This window comes from Entelurus aequoreus, linkage group LG24, assembly GCF_033978785.1.
Source record: "Entelurus aequoreus isolate RoL-2023_Sb linkage group LG24, RoL_Eaeq_v1.1, whole genome shotgun sequence".
Taxonomy (NCBI): domain Eukaryota; kingdom Metazoa; phylum Chordata; class Actinopteri; order Syngnathiformes; family Syngnathidae; genus Entelurus; species Entelurus aequoreus.
This window is the reverse complement of record NC_084754.1, coordinates 5,220,568-5,247,240: the sequence shown is the minus strand read 5'-3', so window position 1 is coordinate 5,247,240 and position 26,673 is coordinate 5,220,568. Positions and strand designations below refer to the sequence as shown.

The window sequence follows — 26,673 nt, the reverse complement described above, 5'->3', positions numbered from 1 at the left end:
TCCGTTGTCTAAGAATAAAGAAATATCTTGGAAATATTTAAGTGGACAATGAGAGTGTATATTTTGACAATAAACTACAAAATAATACAAAACAAACTAGTCCCCGCCGGCACTCACGCTACCGCTCCCTCTCTTCTATCGCCCACACACTCACTGACGTCACTCACCTCACGGCCACACACATACGCTACTGTCATAACATTTTCTTTCCAATTCATTAATTAGGCAACTAATTTGAAACTGGTGTGGGTGGCTCTATATATACTAGCCCACTGCAGACACATGCAGAAATCAACAAGGAATCGAAAAGTATTAAATCTGTGACAAAAATAATATCCGCTCTGTCTAAACGATACCGTTTGATCAGCTGCTCGTAATAAAAAAAAAAAAAAACATTGTTCCGTTCCCTGAACGTTCGCGCACGTCTCTCTCGCCTCAGTGCCATCCCCTGCTGGCAACTCCTAACCACTTAAGACACCTCTGAAGGTCTCTTAAATATTGTGGAGAGTAGGAGTGATTCTTAGACTTAAGAACGTTGATAAAAAGCTTTTATTCTTAAGTTTGAGAGTAGGACTAAATTTCGCAAATTCTCAGGACTTAAGTGTAAAATGGCACTCTAAGAAGCTTGATAAGTACGGCCCCAGATCACATCCAAGTCGAACTCAGCAACACATACCTTCATTTATGTACACTTAAAATAGGGAATACAACAACAGATTGCATATCATATATAAACAAAATTACATTTTCAAAATAAGCCTTTGAGGACTTCCCATCTTTTTTCATGTTTTTTGGCATCATTATCGTTTTCAACCATATCATTTTCTAAAGTTAAAAAATACTGAATAAATGTTTTAAAGAAAGAAATACTAAGTGAATATCTGTTTTTGCCCTTAAAAATAAACCTTTTACCGAGTACTATAATTAAATTGACTAAATCATGACTGTCAATGAACTCTCCTAAAATAACAGAAACCACATCAAGCTTCATAAACAAACCAATCTTTAAACACATTTTTTCAACTTCCACCCAAAACGAAGACACAATATGACAATACCAAAACAAATGTAGGGTGGATTCAGGCTCCTGACAACAAAATCGGCAATCATCTGACTCTGTCATATTCCATATTTTTAACATTTTTCCCGTGGGTAGGAAGTTATAAATAATTTTAATTTGAAAATAACGATTTTGCACATCGATAGTGGTTTTGTAGATTAATTTGAATATTGCATCCCACGGCAACGGGCAGTCAACCATGTAATTAGATGTGTGTTGAATTGTCCATTACAAAGAGATGTACAACTGTAATTAAAGGTACAATAAATAAATAAAAAAAGGTGGTTGAAACTCTACTTCAGCCCTCAGATGAAAAGCCTGACATTCCCATTAAGTTCACAACCATGGTAAGAATGTGTTCTGACCCTAGTTTCATGGACTTTTTTACTGGGACAAAGAGCAACAGCTGTCTGCAGATCTGAGATAACGACCAGATAGGAGGACGATAATGTCAGATTAAACAAGGCTGTTGACGTTTTCATGTTTCATTTGCTCCTTTCTCCATTCATCCCATCCTCACCAATTAATAAGACTATCTGTGGCTCATATAACGTCTTGCTTGGTTTGGTCCATGTCCGCGTGGAAAAATAAAACTTGGTTCATTTCATTTGAGAGTGACCGCTAGAGTATTTGGTTACCTTGTGGGGGGCGACGTGGCTCAGATGGTAGATTGGTCAGCTTGGAACTTCAGGGTTCCCGGTTTGAATCCAGCTTCTTCACCCACCTCGCTTCGGGTGCCACCCACACATGTGTAAATGCAGATTATATGTAGATAATGGGTTTCTCAATGTGAAGCACTTTGAGTCACTCGAGAAGAAGTGCTATATAAATATATTTCACTTCAACTTACCTTTTTAAATGTACACTGCAAAAGTTCAAAAACAAGAAAAAATATAATTATGGGTATTTTATTTGAACTGAGCAAAATGATCTGCCAATAGAACAAGAAAATTTGGCTTGTCAAGACTTTCCAAAACAAATAAAATTAGCTAACCTCAATGAACCCCAAAAATCCTTAAAATAAGTATATTCTCACTAATAACAAGTGCATTTTTCTTGGTATATATTAAAAAAAAAAGAGACATTTTTGCTCCATATGTTGAAAAATATTCTTAAATTAAGTAAATGCTAGTGCCATTATCTTGACATAATGATATGCGCTCGGCATTACCAGATTTTTCGGACTATAAGTCGCAGTTTTTTTTCATAGTTTGGCCGGGGGTGCGACTTATACTCAGGATCGACTTATGTGTGAAATTATTAACACATTAGCGTAAAATATCAAATAATATTATTTAGCTCATTCACGTAAGAGACTAGACGTATAAGATTTCATGGGATTTAGCGATTAGGAGTGACAGATTGTTTGGTAAACGTATAGCATGTTCTATATGTTATAGTTATTTGAATGACTGTTACGTTAACATACCAGGCATGTTCTCAGTTGGTTATTTATGCCTCATATAACGTACACTTATTCAGCCTGTTGTTCACTATTCTTTATTTATTTTAAATTGCCTTTCAAATGTCTATTCTTGGTGTTGGCTTTTATCAAATACATTTCCCCCAAAAATGCGACTTATACTCCAGTGCGACTTATATGTTTTTTTCCTTCTTTATTATGCATTTTCGGCCGGTGCGACTTATACTCCGGAGCGATTTATACTCCGAAAAATACGGTACATATCTTGAATCCAGCAAACTTACACTAAAAACTAGTTTATTGTTCTTAATGGAAAGGCAACAAGGCAACCGCTTGTTACTCTCAGGGTCTACTAGCCGCTCAGGCAAATCATATTGTGTAAAAATGCATTTTTCCATCGATAACATGACATCATCGCACCAAGTGCGTGCTCTTTCAGTCAATTAGTGCGCATATATACATGTATAATTTTTTTTTAATTGTAATTTTGAAGAATTTATCTGAATGTGCATGAACTATTTCTGTTCAAAATTGTTTGAAATGTCACATGTTAAATGTTTAAATATTAACTGTCAGTTTGCTGTACTGTGCCAACTGTGCTACTATATGAGTACGTGTTTTCTATTGTTTCATTGAAAATAAAACCGCAAAGTCCATTCGGCTGTCATCCGTTTTAATTATGAGACACACTTGTGTCGAAATCATGATTTGTTTTTTTCATGCTTGAAGTAAGAAATGATTACTTTAAAAAAGTAGTTTTATACTTGTGAGTGTTGATGACACAGCTTTGCAACAGTTGATATTCTAGTTTCAAGCATGTTTTACTCAATATAGCTCATCAAATCTCAGCAACAAGCTGTAATATCTTACAGAGATCATTTAGGACCAAAACCCTTAAAACAAGTAAAACACTCTAACATAAAATCTGCTTAGTGAGAATAATTATCTTGTCAGACAGAAAATAGGCAAATATCACCCTTATTTGAGATATTTAATCTTACTTAGATTTCAGTTTTTGCAGTGTAGAAATAAATATTCTTCTGATCTCATGCATATAAAACATGGGTTTTATTCTCTCAATACTGCCAAAGTTCAATTTCAACCTTGTGGAAATGCTTTCATTTCAATTTAAAATGATTTCATTTTGGAGTATTATTTGGAGCTTTTTCTCCGAAGAAAATGACCGTTCTTTTTCACTCGCTGTTTTACAGATTGCTTGGATATCCGAGCTGCCCGGACTTTACTGGATAATGATCATTATGCGATGGACAAGCTGAAGAGACGCGTTTTGGAGTATCTGGCTGTTCGGCAGCTGAAAGCCTCACTGAAGGTTCCTTTCCCTAAATGACTTCATGAATTACTGCGTGTTTGAACGTTCGCTTTGGGTTTGACTTTGGGTTTGTTGCTAGGGCCCCATCCTTTGCTTTGTGGGACCACCAGGAGTTGGTAAGACCAGTGTGGGGCGCTCCATCGCTAGGACTCTTGGTAGAGAGTTCCACCGCATTGCTCTTGGCGGTGTTTGTGACCAATCGGACATCCGAGGACACAGGTATGTTTGTTTCTTAGTGCACTTTTTAAAGCCACATACCAGCTAGGGATCATCTGGTTTGAAATAAAGGTAATAAATGAACAAAACAATCATCAAATTTAGTCTGTCAATGATATTAAGTCAACACTATTGCAAGGAAATGGGGGGTGTTGGGAGGGGGGGAGGGGGGGGTATATATTTTAAAGTATTTCTTATATATATATATATATATATATATATATATATATATATATATATATATATATATATATATATATATATATATATATATATATATATATATATATATATATATATATATATATGTGTATATATATATATATATATATATATATATATATATATATATATATATATGTATATATATATATATGTCTTAATTAGATTATCCAAAAAAATAGTGCTCGATACTGTGGTAGAGCGTAATACGTATGTGTGGTAAAAATCACAAGACTATTTCATATCTACAGGCCTGTTTCATGAGGGGTTTCCCTCAATCAAATCTCCTGATTGAGGGAAACCCCTCATGAAACAGGCCTGTAGAGATGAAGTAGTCTTGTGATTGTTCCCACACATACATATATATATATATATATATATATATATATATATATATATATATATATATATATATATATATATATACTGTGTATATATATATATATATATATATATATATATATGAATCAATCAATCAATTAATGTTTATTTATATAGCCCTAAATCACAAGTGTCTCAAAGGGCTGCACAAGCCACAACGACATCCTCGGTACAGAGCCCACATACGGGCAAGGAAAAACTCACCCCAGTGGGACGTCGATGTGAATGACTATGAGAAACCTTGGAGAGGACCGCATATGTGGGTATCCCCCCCCCCCCCCCTCTAGGGGAGACCGAAAGCAATGGATGTCGAATGGGTCTGACATAATGTTGTGAAAGTCCAGTCCACAGTGGATCCAACACATCAGCGAGAGTCCAGTCCATAGTGGGGCCGGCAGGAAACCGTCCCGAGCGGAGACGGGTCAGCAGCTCAGAGATGTCCCCAACCGATGCACAGGCTAGCGGTCCACCCGGGGTCCCGACTCTGGACAGTCAGCACTTCATCCATGGCCATCGGACCTGTGCAACTCCCCCTCCCCAAGGGAGAGGGGAGCAGAGGAGAGAAGAAAAGAAACGGCAGATCAACTGGTCTAAAAAGGGGGTCTATTTAAAGGCTAGAGTATACAAATGAGTTTTAAGATGGGACTTAAATGCTTCTACTGAGGTAGCATCTCTAACTGTTACCGGGAGGACATTCCAGAGTACTGGAGCCCGAATAGAAAACGCTCTATAGCCCACAGACTTTTTTTGGGCTCTAGGAATCACTAATAAGCCGAAGTTCTTTGAACGCAGATTTCTTGCCGGGACATATGGTACAATACAATCGGCAAGTTTGGCTGGAGCTAAACCGTGTAGTATTTTATACGTAAGTAGTAAAACTTTAAAGTCACATCTTAAGTGCACAGGAAGCCAGTGCAGGTGAAATATGATCAAACTTTCTTGTTTTTGTCCAAAGTCTAGCAGCCGCATTTTGTACCAACTGTAATCTTTTAATGCTAGACATAGGGAGGCCCGAAAATAATACGAATGAGTATATCCGTTCGGCCACCGTGTTCAATAGAGAAGTCTGATCTACAAAATGTGCAGGCAGAATACCCCTTCCCCTTCGAGCTGTCCTGCATGAACTGAAATTATGTTTTCCAATCATTTTGGAACTTGCAAGCGTACTTCTTCTTACTCGTCGTCGCCATGTCTCTTCTTCGTTCTTCTGCTTCGTCTCTGTTATGTTTTTGTACTGCCTGAATGTGACTCACTATTGATAGGACGCTGTGGAGATGCAGCTGTATTTTATTTTTAGCCCCCCTTTATTTTTATATAAATAATTCAATATTTAAATGAATTAATTAATCTACCCCTATACAATATCCTACCCTAATACCCTACTGTGCAATATTACCCTTCGAGTGCAATACATCCAACACTGATTGTTATTTATTACTCAGGTACTCTTGTCTTGTTCTGTATATTGTACAGTACTTTGTATTTCTATAGTGTTTTGTATATTGCACAGGATTGATTATTATTTCTATTGGATAGTAGTCTGTTTATTTCAATTCTTAGTTTTATCTTTATTACCTCTTGTGTACCGTAATTTCCGGACTATAAGCCGCACCTGACTATAAGCCGCACCAGCTAAATTTAGGGGAAAATACAGATTGCTCCATATATAAGCCGCACCCGACTATAAGCCGCAGGATTTTGATGTGTAATTAGCGTAGTATATAGGGGTTCCTGCTACCACGGAGGGGATTGTCGGGACAGAGATGACTGTTTGGGAACGCAAAGCGTCCCATTTATTAACAATAAATCTTTCAATCATTCAATCAAACTTTCACATCTTTGACATGGCGAACAGCATTCGTGCAGAGTACAAATAATACAACGGTGCAAAGTAATACAAAGTGCTCGCCTGTACGTTATCAAAATAACCAGCCTACCGGTATATGAAAAGTCAGTCTTTAATCATTGTGTCATCGTCTTCCTCCTGCGTACTAAAACCACCGAAATCCTCTTCGTCAGTGTCGGAGAAGAACAGGCTGTAAATAAGCCGCACCCTTGTATAAGACGCAGGGACCAGAACGAGGGGAAAAAGTAGCGGCTTATAGTCCGGAAATTACGGTAATTTATTTTTATCTCATATTTGTTTTCACTACCGCACCTTAAGTTGGAGTCCTTAATCTCGTTATATGCAAATATAATGACAATAAAGTCAATTCTATTTTATTCTATTCTATATCTCAATGTTTCAAACAACACTGCACAGATTAGCACTGTTTTGGAGAGTAATACATCAGATAGTGATGCTACAGTGCTGTGATTTCACTAAGGGCTCTCATAATGTTTTTAAAATGTTTTTAAAATGTTGTAAACAGTTGTTTATGCTTTAGCTATAATCATATTTGATTTGCAATTAATAATTCCTACTTTGCATAAATGCATTCATCACAGTCAATTAATATTAATAAACAAGAGTTTACTGTATTTATTTGTATTTTAACCAAAAATAAAATGTTTTGAATATAGTACAGGTAAAAAGTTTGGACACACCTTCTCCTCATTCAATGTGTTGTCTTTATTGTCATGACTATTTACATTGTAGATTGTCACTGAAGGCATCAAACTATGAATGAACACATGTGGAGTTATGTACTTAACAAAAAAAGGTGAAATAACTGAAAACATGTTTTATTTATATTCTAGTTTCTTCAAAATAGCCACCCTTTGCTCGGATTATTTTTTCGCACACTCTTGGCATTCTCTCCATGAGCTTCAAGAGGTAGTCACCTGAAATGGTTTTCACTTCACAGGTGTGCTTTGAAGCTCATCGAGAGAATGCCAAGAGTGTGCAAAGCAGTAATCGGAGCAAAGGGTGGTTATTTTGAAGAAACTAGAATATTAAACATGTTTTCCGTTATTTCACCTTTTTTTGTTAAGTACATAACTCCACATGTGTTCATTCATAGTTTTGATGCCTTCAGTGACAATCTACAATGTAAATAGTCATGAAAATAAAGAAAACACATTGAATGAGGAGGTGTGTCCAAACTTTTGGCCTTTACTGTATATGATAATCTAATGTTTAAAGCATTATTAGATAATATTCACGTTTAAAAAGATATGCAATTGTATGCAGTGCATGTATTTTTTTTCTGTCAAAATGGAAATAATGAACACATTTAGTAAGAAGAGATAAAGTATTTTATTGATGCATATTATTACCAGGCTTTTGTGGGCCAGATCTGGCCTTGAGTTTAAAACCTGTGCTTTAGAGTATTTTAAAGTATGTACAGTATATGCTCGTTATCCTTTTCCTCTTTCATAGTTCAAATGTTGTTGTTTCCCCAGACGTACATATGTAGGCAGCATGCCGGGACGCATCATCAATGGTTTAAAGACAGCGGGGGTCAATAATCCAGTCTTCCTCCTGGATGAAGTGGACAAACTGGGGAAGAGCCTGCAAGGAGATCCTGCAGCTGCGCTGCTGGAGGTCAGCTTTCTTTCATCACTCGTGAAACTCTGTCATTGCGCATGAAGATAAAGGCCTACTGAAATGATTTTTTTTTATTCAAACGGGCATAGCAGATCCATTCTATGTGTCATACTTGATCATTTCGCGATATTGCCATATTTTTGCTGAAAGGATTTAGTAGAGAACAACGACGATAAAGTTCGCAACTTTTGGTTGCTGATAAAAAAAGCCTTGCCCCTACCGGAAGTAGCGTGACGTCACAAGCTGGAGTGCTGCTCACATTTCCCCATTGTTTACACCAGCAGAGAGATTCGGACCGAGAAAGCGACGATTACCCCATTAATTTGAGCGAGGATGAAAGATTCGTGGATGAGGAAAGTGAGAGTGAAGGACTAGAGTGCAGTGCAGGACATATCTTTTTTCGCTCTGACCGTAACTTAGGTACAAGCTGGCTCATTGGATTCCACACTTTCTCCTTTTTCTGTTGTGGATCACGGATTTGTATTTTAAACCACCTCGGATACTATATCCTCTTGAAAATGAGAGTCGAGAACGCGAAATGGACATTCACAGTGACTTTTATCTCCACGACAATACATCGGCGAAACACTTTAGCTACGGAGCTAACGTGATAGCATTGGGCTCAAATGCAGATAGAAACAGACGAAATAAACCCCTGACTGGAAAAATAGACAAAAAATCAACAATACTATTAAACCCTGGACATGTAAATACACGGTTAATGCTTTCCAGCTTGGCGAAGATTAACAATGCTGTTGCTAACGACGCCATTGAAGCTAACTTAGCAACCGGACCTCACAGAGCTATGATAAAAACATTAGCGCTCCACCTACGCCAGCCAGCCCTCATCAACACCCGTGCTCACCTGCGTTCCAGCGATCGACGGATGGACGAAGGACTTCACCCGATCATCCGTGCATTCGGCGGCTAGCGCGTCTGCTATCCGAGTCAAAGTCCTCCTGCTTGTGTTGCTACAGCCAGCCCCTAATACACCGATCCCACCTACAACTTTCTTTTTTGCAGTCTTCATTGTTCATTAAACAAATTGCAAAAGATTCACCAACACAGATGTCCAGAATACTGTGGAATTTTGAGATGAAAACAGAGCTTTTTTGTATTGGATTCAAAGGTGTACCAATACTTCCGTTTAAATAGTGACGTCACTCGCATACGTCATCATACAAACACGTTTTCAACCGGAAGTTTAGCGGGAAATTTAAAATTGCACTTTATATGTTAACCCGGCCGTATTGGCATGTGTTGCGATGTTAAGATTTCATCATTGATATATAAACTATCAGACTGCGTGGTCGCTAGTAGTGGCTTTCAGTAGGCCTTTAAATGTCATGTCAGCGTTGGCCTTTAGGAAGCTGTATACATACAGTTAAATTTTTTTCTCGACTTAAATCGATGTCTTTAAAGCTTCAGATATGTTGCTCCCCAAGGTGCTGGACCCGGAGCAGAACCACAGCTTCACAGACCATTATCTCAACGTGGCATTTGATCTCTCTCAAGTGCTCTTTATTGCCACCGCCAACACGACAGCATCCATTCCCCCCGCCCTGCTGGACAGGATGGAAGTGCTGCAGGTGCCCGGTGAGTTGAGCTCCAAACATTTCATGTTGATGATTGTGTCTTTAGTGGTGTAGAACTCCCCTCCCAACGAGTGAATGACAGAATCCACCGCAGATGTCCGACTGCATCTCCAATCATGATTAATGTTACATACATTATACAGTTTGACACAGCCACTGCTAGGGAGGATTTCGAACCAGTGCATAAATTCACTAATTGTCAGGAGGAGGACAGAGGGTCGAGGTCACAAATTTGTGAATGTTTTAAATCAGGAGTGTCCAAAGTGCAGCCAGAAGATATATTCACGTTTTTTGTTTTTTTTGTATTGACCCACGACCTGTTCCAAATTCAAACATTACACAAAAAACTAAGAAAAAAAAAAAGAATGATGGCTTGGCATCGTTTGGCATGATTCCGGGATGCAGAGAAGGCAGCAGTTAAAGCAAGCGACTTGGAAAATGTCGTAAGCTAAGCTACGAGTTACTCTCGATTAAATGTAGCAAAGCTACAGGTAAAGCTATCCCCACAGAATTGTTGCAAGAAACACGGCAAAAATAGCTTGCTACATCAACACTACATATACAGTACAGGCCAAAAGTTTGGACACACCTTGGGTTACCCACATATGCGGTCCTCTCCAAGGTTTCTCATAGTCATTCACATTGACGTCCCACTGGGGTGAGTTTTCCTTGCCCGTATGTGGGCTCTGTACCGAGGATGTCGTTGGGCTTGTACAGCCCTTTGAGACACTTGTGATTTAGGGCTATATAAATAAACATTGATTGATTGATTGATTGACCTTCTCCTCATTCAATGCGTTTGCTTTATTGTCTTGACTATTTACATTGTAGATTGTCACTGAAGGCATCGAAACTATGAATGAACACATGTGAAGTTATGTACTTAACAAAAAGGAGGTAGCGGGGGTGTATATTGTAGCGTCCCGGAAGAGTTAGTGCTGCAAAGGGTTCTGGGTATTTGTTCTGTTGTGTTACGGTGCGGCTGTTCTCCCGAAATGTGTTTGTCATTCTTGTTTGGTGTGGATTCAGTGTGGCGTATGTTTCTAACAGTGTTAAAGTTGTTTATAAGGCTACCCTCAGTGTAACCTTTATGGCTGTTGATCAAGTATGCGTTGCATTCACGTGTGTGTGCGTACAGAAGCCGCACATATCTTGTGACTGGGCCGGCATGTTGTTAGAATGGATGAAAAGCGGACGTGACGACAGCTCGTAGACGACGTTAAAGACTGCCTTTAAGGCAGTGGTCCCCAACCTTTTTGTAGCTGCGGACCAGTCAACGCTTGAAAATTTGTCCCACGGACCGGTGGGGGAGGTGGAGGGGGCGTATTTAAAAAAAAACAACATTTTTTGTATTTATTGTATTGTATTTATTTATGTAAAAAAAAAAAAAACATTTTTTTTTTTTTACATAAATAAATACAATCATGTGTGCTTACGGACTGTATCCCTGCATACTGTATATATTGTGTTTTTTATGTTGATTTCATAAAAAAAAAAAAAAAAAAAAAAAAAATATTTTTACATAAATAAATAAATACAATCATGTGTGCTTACGGACTGTACCCCTGCATACTGTATTGATCTATATTGATATATAATGTATATATTGTGTTTTTTATGTTGATTTCATAAAAAAAAAAATTTAATTTCTTGTGCGGCCCGGTACCAATCGGTCCGCGGACCGGTACCGGGCCATGGCCAGGTGGTTGGGGACCACTGCTTTAAGGCACGCCCCCAAAACTGTGGTCCGGGTGGACTACGAGATATAATGACTGATGAACACCTTCGTTGGATAATGAAGGTTGCCTCAGCTCAAAGCCTGAGCCCTGACATGAATGAACTAGCATCCAAGAAAAGATGCCAGGTATCTGGCTTGGGCACATCAGATTAGATCAGTGTGTTGCAAACTGAGCAGTTTAAAGTCCTGATTGGTTGGTTTATTCATTGTTATTTTATTTTCAAATGTATTAGCCTGTGGAAAAAGTTAATGTTGTATATTTACCTCAGAAGGCTGCAAATAGAAAAGAGGCATTACATTTTTATTTAAATTGTATTTGATATGCTATTGATATATTTTTTTATTATTATTATTATTATTTGAAACTCGATTTTGCATGTCACTATAAAGTTAGACTACCGTTCAAAAGTTTGGGGCCACCCAAACAATTTTGTGGAATAGCCTTCATTTCTAAGAACAAGAATAGACTGTCGCGTTTCAGATGAAAGTTCTCTTTTTGTGGCCATTTTGAGCGTTTAATAGACCCCACAAATGTGATGCTCCAGAAACTCAATTTGCTCAAAGGAAGGTCAGTTTTGTAGCTTCTGTAACGAGCTAAACTGTTTTCAGATGTGTGAACATGATTGCACAAGGGTTTTCTAATCATCAATTAGCCTTCTGAGCCAATGAGCAAAAACATTGTACCATTAGAACACTGGAGTGATAGTTTCTGGAAATGGGCCTCTATACACCTATGTAGATATTGCACCAAAAACCAGACATTTGCAGCTAGAATAGTCATTTACCACATTAGCAATGTATAGAGTGTATTTCTTTCAAGTTAAGACTAGTTTAAAGTTATCTTCATTGAAAAGTACAGTGCTTTTCCTTCAAAAATAAGGACATTTCAATGTGACCCCAAACTTTTGAACGGTAGTGTATATAAGCCTTGCTTGTTCAATATTCAATGCAAAACTTGTTTGGGTCCCTATTAAAAGGTTAATTTGTTCAACCTTGGCCCGTGGCTTTGTTCAGTTTTAAATTTTGACCCACTCTGTATTTGAGTTTGACACCCCTGCTCTATTGGAATGGAGACTTATCCACATGGGATACATTTCTGTTTCAGCAAAAACCACAGTGACTTTAACTTGGCCAAAGGAAAAGTGATTTATTGGCAAAATTCCAAAAAAAGTGCAGTTCCTCCTCAAACGTTGATTAAAATCATCATAATAGATATTAAAGAGAGGTTATTTTCGGTTTCTCATGTTGTCTTTAAGGGAGGACTGCCTCACACTTTTAAAACCACTTGTGGTAAACCAATAGTGTGTTGTTCAGTCTGTTTACACTCCAACTGTAGTTCTGACAGCATTATGCTCAAAGCCGATTGGTTCATTTCCCGCTAAGACAAACCATGCCAACATTTGTTGGCTTGATTAAGCAGGAAAAACGACTCAGGTTTGATTAAAATGCACCAAAAAGTGTGGAGTTTGCATCTTGCGTGGGTTCCTCCCACGCACCTGGGGATAGGTTGATTGACAAGACTAAATTGAGAACAAGTATTGGTGAAACTCGACTGAGAATCCAACTGATTTTACAACATCATATCTCAAAATGTGTGTTCCAGGCTACACTCAGGAGGAGAAGGTGGAGATAGCTCACAGGCACCTGATCCCAAACCAACTGGAGCAGCACGGATTGACAGCTGAGCAACTGCATTTACCAGCGGACACAACCAAGGAGATTATAAGCAGGTACACATAGGGCCGGGCGATATGGCCTTTTATTAATATCTCCATATTTTTATGCCATGTCACGATACACCATATATATCTCCATATTTTGCCTTAGCCTTGAATGAACACCTGATGCATATAATCACAGCTGTATGATGATTCTATGAGTCTACATTGAAACATTCTTGTTCATACTGCATTAATATATGCTCGTTTTAAACTTTCATGCAGAGAGGGAAATCACAACTAAGTCAATTTAGCAAAAGTGTATTTATTAAACAGTTATTAAGCAGTGGCACAAACATTCATGTCATTGCAAAACGGAAAGTGCAAGATTGTCAGAGACATTTTAAAACAAGCTATTAGTGCACTTTTGTGCATGATGTCACTAAGATGACATATCAAAACAACACTAAAGTGCACTTTTTGTACAGAACGCCACTACAATAGTTAAAAACAAATAAAGTGCACTTTTGTGCATGATGTCACACAAGATACCGTATTTTCTTGAATTGCCGCCGGGAATATAGTATTCGCCTGCCTAGAATTACAGCCGGGTCAAACTCGTTTCGCAAAATAATTAGCGCATGCTTGGCACTTGAGTCATTAAATGACTTCCGTCTCCTGGTGGTAGAGGGCGCTAGTGATCCTTCTTGCGACTACCAGTACTGCAGAAGACCGGTGCTGCAGAAGAAGACAACACGCAGCAAGAGTGAGCAGCCATTGTTTGCTTGCACTTTTACCATGTAGGATTACATATCTAAAATAAAACCGTTTTCTAAACTGGACTTTCAATCGAAGCAGGAGGTAATACTTAAAGGAAGATCTCCATCGAGACAGAGAGACTTTTAAAACTGAAGAAAGATAAGGAAGACTTCTATAGGAGCTGTGCATGGACTCATTTATACCTAAAGGTAAGACCATAATAATGTTTTTTTATTAAATGTGCTTTTCATGATAAGGTAAGCGCCGGAGTGAGAAGAGGTTTTAAAATATTTAGAGCATGCTTGCCAATCCCGCATGCTTTTGGTAAGCGCCGGAGTGAGAAGAGGTTTTAAAATAATTAGCGCCCCGGCGGCTATTCAAGGAAATACGGTATTTCAATAACTGTCAAATAAAAATGAGCTGCATAATAGGAAATCAAATAGTGTATGTCCTTCGCTATGTGGTAGGTTCCTGCGGACGTTATCTCCTTCTTTTGTTGACTATTTTTTTCATACGGTGTTGATTTGGAAATGGTTGCTTCGGCATTTTGTGGGTGTGGCACCGGACGGAGATGTTGACATGCGGAGTTTCAAGCACTCTTCATTCTCTAGCGGGTGACTTTTCAAATGATGCTACAAATTAGCAGTAATGCTACTTTTTGTAGCAACGCTTTTGCCGCATACTTGACATATTACGGTTGTCTGTTTGACATCTTCCCGCTTGAAGCCAAACCACCGCCAGACGATGGACCCCCTGCTGTATTTCTTGGGAAATAATTCTTATTCCTTCATTTGTTACCGGATTCGCATCTTCTTTCTCTCGTATTACCACTCGCATCGCACCGCTAGTATCACAGCTAATGTTACCCATGTAGCTACCTCTCTGCTCCGCGAGGGCGTATGACGTTGCACGAGCGACAGTATGTGACGTATGTAAGAAGGTGCGCTTGTTTTATGTCTCTGTGAGAAGGAGAGACAAGAAGAGCCTGTAGTGTAATGCCCGCAGCTAAAAGCAACTGCGTGAGAACGTGTACTCGAATATCTCGATATAATCATTTTGTATATCGCACAGAGACAAACCCGCGTTATATCGAGTATATTCGATGTATCGAGTGTATTCGATATATCGCCCAGCCCTAGTTACACACTAACCTCTAGGTGTGTGGGGACACTTACATGCAGAGCACAGCTGGAAGCTCACATCTGTGGCTTACTTGGAATTCCTCTACTTGTTATCATTAAGTTGTCAAGTGCTTGATTGACTATTTGTATCTCACTGACACTGCGGCCTTTTGTGTGGAGAACATCTTTCAAACTAATTACCCAAGCTTTTATGTATCACAGTCTGGTGTGTCTGTGTCGACCGGTCCATCGCGTTCTTTTATTACAAAGTTCACGCTGAAGCCGATGTTTGGTTACACAGCATTAAAACAAGCACACAGCGACATCCTGTTCAGTGCAAAAAAATTTTTAATATTTATTTACTTTTTTGCTTGCAGAAAAGAGTCAATTTCATTTTTTTTTTTTGTTTATTTCTATTGTGTAACAAAGTTATTTGCCTCCTAATTACAGTACAGTGGTAAAAAATTCTACCGTAATGAGAAATATACAGTTGCGATCAAAAGTTTACGTACACTTGTAAAGAACATAATGTCATGGCTGTCTTGAGTTTCCAATCATTTCTACAACTCTTATTTTTTTTTGTGATAGAGTGATTGGAGCACATACTTGTTGGTCACAAAAAACATTCATGAAGTTTGGTTCTTTTATGAATTTATTATGTGTCTACTGAAAATGTGAGCAAATCTGCTGGGTCAAAAGTATACATACAGCTATGTTAATATTTGCTTACATGTCCCTTGGCAAGTTTCACTGCAATAAGGCACTTTTGGTAGCCATCCACAAGCTTCTGCTTGAATTTTTGACCACTCCTCTTGACAAAATTGGCGCAGTTCAGCTAAATGTGTTGGTTTTCTGACATGGACTTGTTTCTTCAGCATTGTCCACACGTTTAAGTCAGGACTTTGGGAAGTCTATTCTTGTCTTTGCAGTCTATTCCAGTGTTTTTCAACCTTTTCTGAGCCAAAGCACATTTTTTTCATTGAAAACATCCCGAGGCACACCACTAGCAGAAAACATAAAAAAAATCAATCAATCAATCAATGTTTATTTATATAGCCCTAAATCACAAGTGTCTCAAAAATGAAACTAAGCAGCCGATATTGACAATGAAAAGTCGTTCTCGCAATTGTTAGATATGAATTCAAACCATAACCAAGCATGCATCACTATAGCTCTTGTCTCAAAGTAGGTGTACTGTTACCACCTGTCACATCACGCCCTGACTTATTTGGAGTTTTTTGCTGTTTTCCTGTGTGTAGTGTTTTAGTTCTTGTCTTGCGCTCCTATTTTGTTGTTGATTGTCATGTCATGTACGGATGTACTTTGTGGACGCCGTCTGCTGCGCCACACGCTGTAAGTCTTTGCTGTCGTCCAGCATTCTGGTTTTGTTTACTTTGCAACCAGTTCAGTTTTAGTTTGGTTCTGCAAAGCCATCCCTAAGCTTCGATGCCTTTTGTTTATTTTTGGTTTAAGCATTACCGTATTTTTCGGAGTATAAGTCGCTCCGGAGTATAAGTCGCACCGGCCGAAAATGCATAATAAAGAAGGAAAAAAACATATATAAGTCGCACTGGAGTATAAGTCGCATTTTTTGGGGAAATTTATTTGATAAAACCCAACACCAAGAATAGACATTTGAAAGGCAATTTAAAAAAAAAAAAAGAATAGTGAACAACAGGCTGAATAAGTGTACGTTATATGAGGCATAAATAACCAACTGAGAAGGTGCCTGGTATGTTAACGTAACATATTATGGTAAGAGTCATTCAAATAACTATAACATATAGAACATGCTATACGTTTACCAAACAATCTGTCACTCCTAATCGCTAAATCCCATGAAATCTTATACGTCTAGTCTCTTACGTGAATGCGCTAAATAATATTATTTGATATTTTACGGTAATGTGTTTAATAATTTCACACATAAGTCGCTCCTGAGTATAAGTCGCACCCCCGGCCAAACTATGAAAAAAAACTGCGATTTATAGTCCGAAAGATACGGTAGATACCTTTTTACCTGCACGCTGCCTCCCGCTGTCGTCTGCATATTGTGATCACGACAAACCATGTTCCCGACATATACAGAGCAATTAGCTACCTGCTGCCACCTACTGATATGGAAGAGTATTACACGGTTACTCTGCCAAGCTCTAGACAGCACAGACACTCAAAAACGGCACATTTGCGGATTATAATTACCGGTTTGAATAAAAAAAGTTTTCACTAGTGTGCCGCGGCACAGTGGTTGAAAAACACTGGTCTATTCAATTGAATATAAGTTGAAAAGGATTTGCAAATCATTGTATTCTGTTTTTATTTACGAATTACACAAAGCGCCAACTTCACTAGTTTGGGGTTTTTGTAAAACAAGCAATGGTTTTTGCAGGTGACCAGTGTTTGACCTCTCTCTATGGACATTATTTACCTGGACAGGTACACACGTGAGGCGGGCGTGCGCTCCCTGGAGAGGAAGATTGGAGCAATCTGTCGTGCTGTGGCTGTTAAGATCGCTGAAGGCCAAAGAGATTCCAAAGGAGAGGAACTGTCCCCTGAGAGTCAAACACAGCAGGCAGGTAAGGTGCTGCAGATAAAGGACGTACACGCATTCTCTTGGCTATCGGAGCTGCACTGCGTGAAATCTTTCACACATTTCACACTCGAAGGAAGTATTTACAGCGTCGCAGCACGAAATATGTTCAAAATATATTGAAAGCATAAACCTCAGGGATTATAAGACACAATTGCATGACGTGAGCACTATTACTATTGCAATTCAGTGTTTCCCATAAACTGCCAAGATACCTGTGGCGGTGGGGGCGTGGCTATGGGCGTGGTCACCATGACATCATCGAGTAATTTGCATAATTTACTACAATGATATGATTTTCTCTAAAAAGGCTCAAAAGATGTATACTTACTAATTAATAATAACAGTTTTGTTTTAAACGTCCATCCATCCATCCATTTTACAATATCATTACAACACTTTATGTACATATTTATATACAGATTTGAACAATAAGTTATTCACTGAAATATATTTATTAATTGTGGTTCTTACAAAAAATATATATCTTATAAAATATAAAAGCTAAAATGTCTCTTAAAGCTCTGCCCCTTTAATTAGTGCATACTAAATAATTTAACTTTAGCCTACTACTACAACCATATTATTTACCAGCAACATAAAGTGAAACAGAGGCAGAGGTGTCCTGCCACAGTCAGTAACAAATAAACAGAAAACAGTAGTGGTCAAATACAAATAAGGCAACAAGAGAAGTATCCTACACTTCTCTTTAGTAAAGTAAATCTGAACAGCCTATATGGGCATCTACATCAACTATATGATTTTCCTGATAAGCTGGACAGGACAAAAAAACATTTTTTTTTAAATTTTTTTAAATTTGTGGCGGACGTAATTCTTTCGTGGCGGGCCGCCACAAATAAATGAATGTGCGAGAAACACTGGGATCACGACAAACCATCCTTGACGCGTTCCGACTTCTACAAAGCAATGAACAACCTGCTGATATGGAGTTTTATGGTTACCCTGCCAAGCTCTACACAGCACTAGGTGAAGTTGCATAATTTCCTATAGCACACCAGACAATATCTCACGGCACAGTGGTTGAAAAACACTGTATTAAAGTGTTAGATGGGTGAAGGTACTGGATTTTGTACTTTTATAGACACCGACCGAACAATGGCATCACAACAAAACTCTTGAAACAAGGCACCATGGGATTTCACGCTCACTGACCGCCCCGGCACTCGCAGTGTTCCCGCTGCAGCAGCAGCACAAAGTAGTAGTTGGTTACCCTCGGTCTGTTGTTCATTATTACTGCGCTGCTGTTTGTGAAAATGAGAGTAGTGGCAGATCAAACCACTGTTCATTTAACCTGAAGAGATGTGGTTGTACCGTATTTTTCGGACTATAAGGCGCACTTAAAATCCTTTCATTTTCTCAAAAATCGACGGTGCGCCTTATAACCTTATGTACGACATAATTCTGGTTGTGCTTACTTACCTTGAAGCAATTTTATTTGGTACATGGTGTAATGATAAGTGTGACCAGTAGATGGCAGTCATACATAAGAAATACGTGTAGACCGCAATATGATGGCAGTAAACAACATCAAAACTTTAAATGTTCCATTGAAAATATAGAACATTACACACGGCGCTCAAATTGCGCACATCCGCCTTAGTAGTCCGTCCCAACCCCGCAGTCGATAAGCTTCTTCTTTTTCTCTACCTTCTTATGTGGCATTCATCTTCCGCTGTTGCCATTTCTAATATAAAGTAGTGTAAAGTTCTTACTTATATCTGTCAGTAAACTCGCCATGAAAGCGCTAACACATTACAGTGTAGTGAGTTTACGTAATTCACCCAAGGAACTTTAGTTATTAGAGAGTTCCGGTCGGACGTTTTTTCACGGGACACATTTCCGGCGTTGTTGTTGCACTAGTGAGCCACGGATGAGGAGATGCTGCTCCGTTATTGATTGAAGTAAAGTCTGAATGTCATTCAAACAGTTAGCTCCATCTTTTGACACTTCTTCCACTCCCGTCCTTGCACGCCACACCGCTACGACAAAGATGACGGGGAGAAGACGCTGTCGAAGGTGAGCCACGTAAATAAGACCGCCAGCAAAACGATGCATTGTGAAGGACTGTCAGAAAGTGACTTGAAGATGATCTGTAAAACATCATCTATGCAACATTTTGACCAAAGAACCACCATTACATGTTATGTAGACCACAAGGTAGTGTTTTACATTTAGAAAAACATCCTAACATGACCCCTTTAATGCGCCTTATAATCCGATGCGCCTTTTGTATGATACAAAGACCTGAATAGACCCGCTAATCGGCAGTGCGCCTTTTAATCCGGTGCGCCCTATTGTCCGAAAAATACGATACTTATTTTTCAATTTGTATTATTTCTATGTTGAACCACAGCAAAAGTAGCAGGTAAACATACTGTTAATTTAACCTGGTTGCACTTTATGTTTGATAGTAATATTGTGTTATTTTTATGTTGACAAACAAAAGCAGAAGTAGAAATGTTGGTTACTTGTATTCAACATTTATTGAATACAGAAAATGAGAGCATAAAAGGTTCCTCTTATTCAGATAAGATGTAAGAGGTAATGGGTCCCATTTTTATAGTCTTTGGTATGACTCGGCCGGGGTTTGAACTCACGACCTACTGATCTCAGGGCGGACACTCTTAACCACAAGGCCACTGCGTGCGTGCGTGCGTGCGTGCGTGCGTGCGTGCGTGCGTGCGTGCGTGCGTGCGAGCGAGCGAGCGAGTGAGCGAGCGTGCGTGCGAATGAATGAATGAATGAATAGCCCGGCCCTCGGCCACATTCTTTTAACCCAATGTGGCCCCCAAGCCAAAAAGTTTGAGGACCTCTGTGTTCGATCATTCCCATGCAGGAACTCCAAGTCTAAATGTAGTTTTTCATTTAAGCATCAGTATTTGGATCGGACACAAAAGTTACTGTATCATCTGCAATGTTTTGCTGTGGCAATGGCGCCCTGAGGGGAGTTTTATATGGCGCAACCCTTCATCTACAATTTACATGTACTTACAAAATAAATCCAATAGTATTTTTTTACGGTTGTCTTTACTTTATAAGATAACGTGTCACCCAGTTTACATACTGAACAAACTGCGATTAAATACTGTACAATTGAAAATAAACAGTACAATGTAAATAATAGAATACAACATTTAAAATAACCACCAAAATTCCACACAATAACTGTGAAGAGAATATACATTTGCACTATGCAATAACTTTATACAAAAACATGTAATCTACTAAGCTGCACGCATAGCATCCTAAAACACATGTTTTTTTCCTGAATACACACTTTTATTGTCATTACAGTGAAATGTTAGCCGATGCAAAGAAGCAGTAAACTGCAGTTGTAGGAATACTGAGTTAAGAAGTATGGTTAATACTAACAATGCGTAATAACGCGCATGTTAGCAAATCATCATGATGTAATTACACGAGTACCTCAGCTTATGAGTTCAGTTCAATGACCGAGCTTGTACACTAAAATCAAATCATCGTCGCTCAGTGAAACAAACGCTGCTATTTACGCATGCATACAAAAAGAAAAACATGTCTTGCATGAGGATTGTGAATGATAGACAGCGCGTCGCCATGCAGTATGCTGATGTGATCAGAGTGCAGACTAATTCTACGGGAATTGCCAAAGCAATGCGGAGCGGAATATTCAAAGTGGCAGTCTGAAATTGTGGCATTTTGTGGATGTTTAGACGGTATTTTCACATGCTTTGGGGACTGTAATTACAGTTGGATATGGTTTAACGGATACAATGAAACACAGTTCAAATAAAGTCAACTTGTTTATCCATTAGATTGGTACTTTAATATGATTTTACTGAAGATGAATTTCCCTTATTGTAGCCCTGAGGTTGTGCGCCCTTTAATTCATGTAAAGTAATAATCATTAATTGAAGTGGGAACGTCGTAAAACTGCATGTGAAATTCTATTCTCCGAGAAAGAGTTTGATAAAGCAGATTATTTATTTATGGAAATATATTTCATAAGAGGCAATGGGAGTCTTGTTTTTTTAAGTATATTTTAATTTATGCAAAAATGAAGTTGTTGCATAAAACACCTTCTATGTTAGCTACCTCTCTTTGTTTATAATGTCTATTTTCTGCTGATCTACTCTCTATTTATGCTGCAGCTGTTACATATACTGTAATATTGTACATGGTAATTGTTATATATTGTATATATGATATAAACATATGATATAATATATCTTATACTGTACATATATTATGTAAATATTACATATATGTTATATTTTATATTGCTACTACGGTACATTTTTAGTCTATTTTATACCTGCATTGTCCTTTCCATCCTTACACTTTCCATCCTTTGTAACTGAGCTACTGTGTGGAACAATTTCCCTTGTGGATCATTAAAGTTTATCCAAGTCTAAAATATGATACATTTGTAACTAGAGATGTCCGATAATGGCTTTTTTGCCGATATCCGATATTCCGATATTGTCCAACTCTTAATTACCGATTCCGATATCAACCGATACCGATATATACAGTCATGGAATTAACACATTATTATGCCTAATTTTGTTGTGATGCCCCGCTGGATGCATTAAACAATGTAACAAGGTTTTCCAAAATAAATCAACTCGAGTTATGGAAAAAAGCCAAAAAATAAAAAAATTAAAGTTTTTTATTTTTTTTATTTGTGGCGGACGTAATTCTTTCGTGGCGGGCCGCCACAAATAAATGAATGTGTGGGAAACACTGGTATAGCACCCCCCACTTCCATGTGTGCTCTTCTGTTGCTCAAGGAGCGGTATCTTTTCCTTGCTATGCAATAAGTCTGCTCTGGCATGTTTTTTTTCCTCAAAAGTCAGGTCTTCACAATTATAAATGTGTTGCGAGTGCCATTGATGTACGGTACGCCCTCCTTTTTTCCACGCTGCTCTGTTGGCTTTTTGCTAGTCATTTTGAGTCGAAAATAAAAATGTCAAAAGGGAATCAACACACGTACTGAAACGCTGAGACGTGAGAGTATCTTGTGCAGAAAGTGAGTGAAAGGCTCCGCCCTGCGTTTTTGTCTTCAGGTGCGAAAATGAAGCGTTCATACAGCGACATAGTTCACACGAAGGCATATTCGGGACAATCCAAAAGTTCACATAAAAAAGGGGTTTGTAAATCGAGGTTCCAGTGCACTGGTATTAAGCTAAGGGTCATTTTTCAATGTTCAATTCAATTCAATGTTGACATTGAGCAGTATTTAAAGGCCTTTTTATATTAGAACCACATAAACACTTTCAAGTTAGGCCGAGCTTGCACCAAGACTACGCTCCATCCAGACCCACACCTCCCGCCACCTGAACAGTTTTTCCCCTCGGCCATCAGGCAAATGAACAATAACTCCTAACAGCAGCTCCTTGAATTCCTTCTAAGTCTATCTGATAGCTCAGTCACAGCTCTTTTTATTACCAAATATGTGTTTTATGTGTTTTATGTCGCACGTTTGCACCAAGAAAAATTCCTAGTTTGTGAACCCGTTCTCAAACAATGGCAATAAAACTATTCTGATTCTGATTCTGATTCTGAAATGTGTTAAGCTGTCAGGGCCTCTCCCAACTTGTCTTTTCTTTTGTATCGTCTTCCAGTCATATGTTGTGTTGCACTCGGTTTGTTTTGCGGTAATGTTGTGTTGAAAGATGGAATTGCCAGCTTTTAAGCAGATGCCTTCAGGCTTTGTGCCAAAAATGAATTTATTGTTTTTTTTCTTTGGACAAGTTTATCCTTTTAGAATTCTGACCATGAATGTTTATATTTCAGTGTTTCCTATAAATGATCTTACATGTGGCGGCTCACCACTGAAGGAATGCAAGTTTGTTGCTTTTATATTTTTGTCCTCTTCTTTATCCGTACACTCCGCAAAAAATTGTTTTGTATTTTTAGTATGATGCAGAACGTTCTTCTATTTACTGTTTCATGGAATTAAAAGCAGTGCTGTGAAGATTGAAAAGACTTTTTGTAGTCCTGCATATGTGTGTAAAAAAAAACAACAACCTCCTAAATAAAGCTGAAAGTCAACACTTTTTTTCAGTTTATATCAAGATAGTTTTGTTCAGAAATCATTGGCCAAAACAAATGTTTATCTTTGGACGCATGTGTGAATAGGAAACAATCCAAAAGAAGGATCAGGGGTCATGGAAATGTTATGAAAAATTCAAAAAGATCTATTGTAAATTCCTGGGGCCGTACTTATCAAGCTTCTTAGAGTTCCATTTTACACTTAAGTCCTGAGAATTTGCGAAATTTAGTCCTACTCTCAAACTTAAGAATAAAAGCTTTTTATCAACGTTCTTAAGTCTAAGAATCACTCCTACTCTCCACGATATTTAAGAGACCTTCAGAGGTGTCTTAAGTGGTTAGGAGTTGCCAGCAGGGGATGGCACTGAGGCGAGAGAGACGTGCGCGAACGTTCAGGAGCGGAACGATGTTCTGGATTTGTTTGATGACGAGCAGCTGATCAAACGGTATCGTTTAGACAGAGCGGGTATTATTTTTGTCACAGATTTAATACTTTTCGATTCCTTGTTGATTTCTGCATGTGTCTGCAGTGGGCTATTATATATAGAGCCACCCACACCAGTTTCAAATTAGTTGCCTAATTAATGAATTGGAAAGAAATTGTTATGACAGTAGCGTATGTGTGTGGCCGTGAGGTGAGTGACGTCAGTGAGTGTGTGGGCGACAGAAGAGAGGGAGCGGTAGCGTGAGTGCCGCGGGGACTAGTTTGTTTTGTATTATTTTGTAGTTTATTGTCAAAATATACACTCCCATTGTCCACTTAAATATTTCCAAGATATTTCTTTATTCTTAGACAACGGATTCCCTTCCGTGATTGGTCATTTCTATGGACACAGAAATGACGTCACCTAAAATTCCGTTTACGGCACATAGTAATGTCGTAATTCAGCTCTGAGTGTGACACTTAAGATTCAGTCCTACACTTCGCTGAAAGTGTGAGTAAGACGCTTGATAACTAACTTTTAAGTGCAGCTTTCAGCGAAGAATTTATTTACTCATAAGTCAACTCTTAGCAGACTTCTTAGGAGTAATTCTGAGAAGCTGATAAGTACGGCCCCTGGACTATAAGCCGCTACTTTTTTTGTGCATTTTGAATCCTGCGGAATATAAGAAATACGCTGAGAAAGTGTTTTACTGTTTGTGCTACAGTGCCATCTTTTGGATCTTTTTGCTCACGCTAATTGGAAGGTCACAGGAAGTTTGGAACTCTGTCGCAACTGACTATGCAGAAAGTCGCCGACCTCTTTGCACTATGCGCTTCAGCATCCGCTTTTTCATTGATTGATTGAGACTTTTATTAGTAGGTTGCACAGTGAAGTACATATTCCGTACAATTGACCACTAACACCGGTAACACCCGAATAAGTTTTTCAACTTGTTTAAGTCGGGGTCCACTTAAATTGATTCATGGTACAGATATATACTATCATATATACTATCATCATAATACAGTCATCACACAAGATAATCACATTGAATTATTTACATTATTTACAATCAGGGGTGTGGAGTGGGGTGGGTGGGGTGGGGGGGGTAGGATAATGGACAGCAAGTAGTGGACATAGAGAGAGAGAGAAGAGAGAGAGAGAGAGAGAGAGAGAGAGAGAGAGGAGAGAGAGAGAGAGAGAGAGAGAGAGAGAGAAGAGAGAGAGAGAGAGAGAGAGAGAGAGAGAGAGAGAGAGAGAGAGAGAGATCAGAAGGCATAAGAAAAAGTATCTGCATTTGATTGTTTACATTTGATTATTAGCAATCCGGGGAAGGTGTTAGTTAAGGGTTGTAGTTGCCTGGAGGTGAACTTTTATTGCGGTTTTGAAGGAGGATAGAGATGCCCTTTCTTTTATACCTGTTGGGAGCGCATTCCACATTGATGTGGCATAGAAAGAGAATGAGTTAAGACCTTTGTTCGTACGGAATCTGGGTTTATCGTGGTTAGTGGAGCTCCCCCTGGTGTTGTGGTTATGGCGGTCATTTACGTAAGGAAGTAGTTTGACATGTACTTCGGTATCAGGGAGGTGTAGCGGATTTTATAGACCAGGCTCAGTGCAAGTTGTTTAACTCTGTCCTCCACCTTGAGCCAGCCCACTTTGGAGAAGTGGGTAGGAGTGAGGTGGGATCTGGGGTGGAGGTCTAGAAGTAACCTGACTAGCTTGTTCTGAGATGTTTGGAGTTTAGATTTGAGGGTTTGGAGGTGCTAGGGTACCAGGAGGTGCATGCGTAATCGAAAAAGGGTTGAACGAGAGTTCCCGCCAGAATCCTCAAGGTGCTTTTGTTGACCAGAGAGGAGATTCTGTAGACCCCCTCTCTGTCAGTTTACGTGGCCTACCACTTTGGGGCTGAGTTGCTGTTGTTCCAAACTCTTCCATTTTCTTATAATAAAGCCGACAGTTGACTTTGGAATATTTAGGAGCGAGGACATTTTACGAGCGGATTTGTTGCACAGGTGGCATCTTATGATAGTTCCACGCTGGAAATCACTGAGCTCCTGAGAGCAGCCCATTCTTCCACACATGTTTGTAGAAACTGTCTCCATGCCTAAGTGCTTGTTTTTATACACCTGTGGCCGAGTGGCCAAGTGATTAGGACACCTGATTCTCATCATTTGGATGGGTGGCCAAATACTTTTGGCAATATAGTGGATATATATATATGTGTGTGTATATGTAAATATACAAACCCCGTTTCCATATGAGTTGGGAAATGGTGTTAGATGTAAATATAAACGGAATACAATGATTTGCAAATCCTTTTCAAGCCATATTCAGTTGAATGCACTACAAAGACAACATATTTGATGTTCAAACTCATAAACTGATTTTTTTTTTGCAAATAATAATAAACTTAGAATTTCATGGCTGCAACACGTGCCAAAGTAGTTGGGAAAGGGCATGTTCACCACTGTGTTACATGGCCTTTCCTTTTAACAACACTCAGTAAACGTTTGGGAACTGAGGAGACACATTTTTGAAGCTTCTCAGGTGGAATTCTTTCCCATTCTTGCTTGATGTACAGCTTAAGTTGTTCAACAGTCCGGGG

The 26,673-nt window shown here is 38.8% G+C and overlaps 1 protein-coding gene and 1 long non-coding RNA gene across 2 annotated transcripts in view; one reads left to right on the top strand and one right to left on the bottom strand.

The window, feature by feature from the left end:
- Positions 1-26,673, top strand: part of lonp2 (lon peptidase 2, peroxisomal) — a 90,616-nt gene that overhangs the window by 37,562 nt on the left and 26,381 nt on the right. Inside the window, exons 8-13 of the mRNA XM_062036106.1 lie at positions 3,695-3,813; positions 3,893-4,032; positions 7,978-8,119; positions 9,568-9,718; positions 13,059-13,185; positions 17,430-17,569. Coding sequence (XP_061892090.1) covers positions 3,695-3,813; positions 3,893-4,032; positions 7,978-8,119; positions 9,568-9,718; positions 13,059-13,185; positions 17,430-17,569 — 819 coding nt within the window. The remainder of the gene's footprint in view (positions 1-3,694; positions 3,814-3,892; positions 4,033-7,977; positions 8,120-9,567; positions 9,719-13,058; positions 13,186-17,429; positions 17,570-26,673) is intronic.
- On the bottom strand, positions 1,718-17,592 carry LOC133641959 (uncharacterized). The gene is made up of 3 exons (XR_009824357.1): positions 17,422-17,592; positions 1,911-1,925; positions 1,718-1,788 (listed from the first exon to the last, which is right to left on the bottom strand). It is a non-coding gene; the product is annotated as an uncharacterized LOC133641959 (long non-coding RNA).